At 47.5% G+C, this 1,498-nt stretch overlaps 1 protein-coding gene across 1 annotated transcript in view; it reads right to left on the bottom strand.

Moving 5' to 3' along the window:
* Nucleotides 1-1,452, bottom strand: part of cwf19l2 (CWF19 like cell cycle control factor 2) — a 10,376-nt gene extending 8,924 nt beyond the window's left edge. The window contains exons 1-2 of the mRNA XM_031861246.1: nt 560-1,452; nt 119-362 (exon numbers count right to left, since the gene is read on the bottom strand). Coding sequence (XP_031717106.1) covers nt 119-362; nt 560-1,223 — 908 coding nt within the window. The 5' untranslated portion in view covers nt 1,224-1,452. The remainder of the gene's footprint in view (nt 1-118; nt 363-559) is intronic.
* Between the last annotated feature and the right edge of the window lie 46 nt (nt 1,453-1,498).

Below are 1,498 nucleotides of genomic sequence, written 5' to 3'. Positions count from 1 at the left end.
AGATAGATAGATAGATAGATAGATAGATAGATAGATAGATAGATAGACAGACAGACAGACAGTTCGACATCATTTAGCAAACCATGTTTTTAAGGCAACAAAAGGAAAAGCTTCCAACCTTGTCGTCACGGCGGCTTTGTCACCATGCGGACCGTCTTGAGGAGCAGTGACACTTGTCCCAGGATCCCTCTCTTTCTCCTGCTCGGGTTTTTCAAAGCTGGCAGATTCCCGAGCAGGATTGCTGCTCTTCTTCCAGGCTGGCATGTTATTGCTATTACGCGGACCAGAGTCTTCGTCGTCAGAGCTGGGTTTCAGGAATCCTGAGGACGGCCGCGCTGGAGGACGACGACGACGCGGTGGAGCTGCACAGGAAAGAAATCGCAAAGCATGTTGAGGCTTCCAAGACTCGCGGCATGTTCAAGTATTGTTTCCTGATTTGTGATATATAGTGAGCAGTTGTTGCTCCTTTTAAAGACAAGGAGCACATGGCATTTGATAGATGGTATATGTCGAAATTGATTCCAACATCAAATCAGAAAAGGCCTCGACATCAACACACCTTCACCTTGGTCATGATCCTCTGAGGGTTTGAGGAAGCGGCTTTTAAGTGACCCAAGAGAGGGAGAACGTTGACTCCAGTTTTGCGCAGATGATGATGCAGCACTTTCTCCATTTCTTTCACTATCCCTATTTCTATCGCTATCTCTATCGCTTCCACTGTCTCTTTCATCATCTCTTTCTCTTCCTCCATCCCTCTCTCTATCTCTTCCTCTATCTCTGTCTCGATTGCTTTCACTGTCTCCTTCCTTCTCTCTATCTCTTCCTCTGTTTCTTCCTCCATCCCTCTCCCTTCCTCTATCTCTGTCTCTATCGATTTCACTGTCTCTTTCATCTTCTCTTTCTCCATCCCTCTCCCTCTCTCTAAACCTGTCTCCCTCTCGACCTCTCTCTTCCCCTCTGCCTCGATACCCTCCCCTCTCCCTCTCCTCTCCTCTACCAGCATAGCATCTCTCTCTGTCTGTGGGTGAGGAATCTCTCTCCCTTTCGTTTCTTCTCCACTGATCTCTCTCTGCCCCGTCTCCATCTCGTCTCCTCCATCTCTCTCTGGCCTCGTTCTGGCCTTTCCTCCACCCCCCTCTGGCTGTTCCGTCTCCTTCTCGTCCTCTGCTCTCTCCGTACACGGCTTTCTCAGCATCTGCAAGTCTTTGCTGGAATTCCTCCATTGACTGTAGAAGGAGAAATACAAGACATATTGAAATTCTTGAGGTTTTGTCTTAACAGATCTTAACAAATGTCCAAACTGTCACATGTGGCACTTTATTGAAGGTCAAACCATTGTAAATTACAAGGTACAATGACAGCATATAAGATGTTTATGTTTTGCTAGAAGTACCACCAATGAGGCGCACTGCTGTGGCTGGCTGAGCTCTGACAAAAGGAAAGCACGCACGCTCTCTCTCTCTCTCTCTCTCTCTCTCTCTCTCTCTCTCTCTCTCTC

Source organism: Anarrhichthys ocellatus, unplaced genomic scaffold, assembly GCF_004355925.1.
Source record: "Anarrhichthys ocellatus isolate YVR2014 unplaced genomic scaffold, GSC_Weel_1.0 scaffold24, whole genome shotgun sequence".
Classification (NCBI taxonomy): Eukaryota; Metazoa; Chordata; class Actinopteri; order Perciformes; family Anarhichadidae; genus Anarrhichthys; species Anarrhichthys ocellatus.
This window is presented reverse-complemented; position numbering and strand designations above follow the sequence as displayed.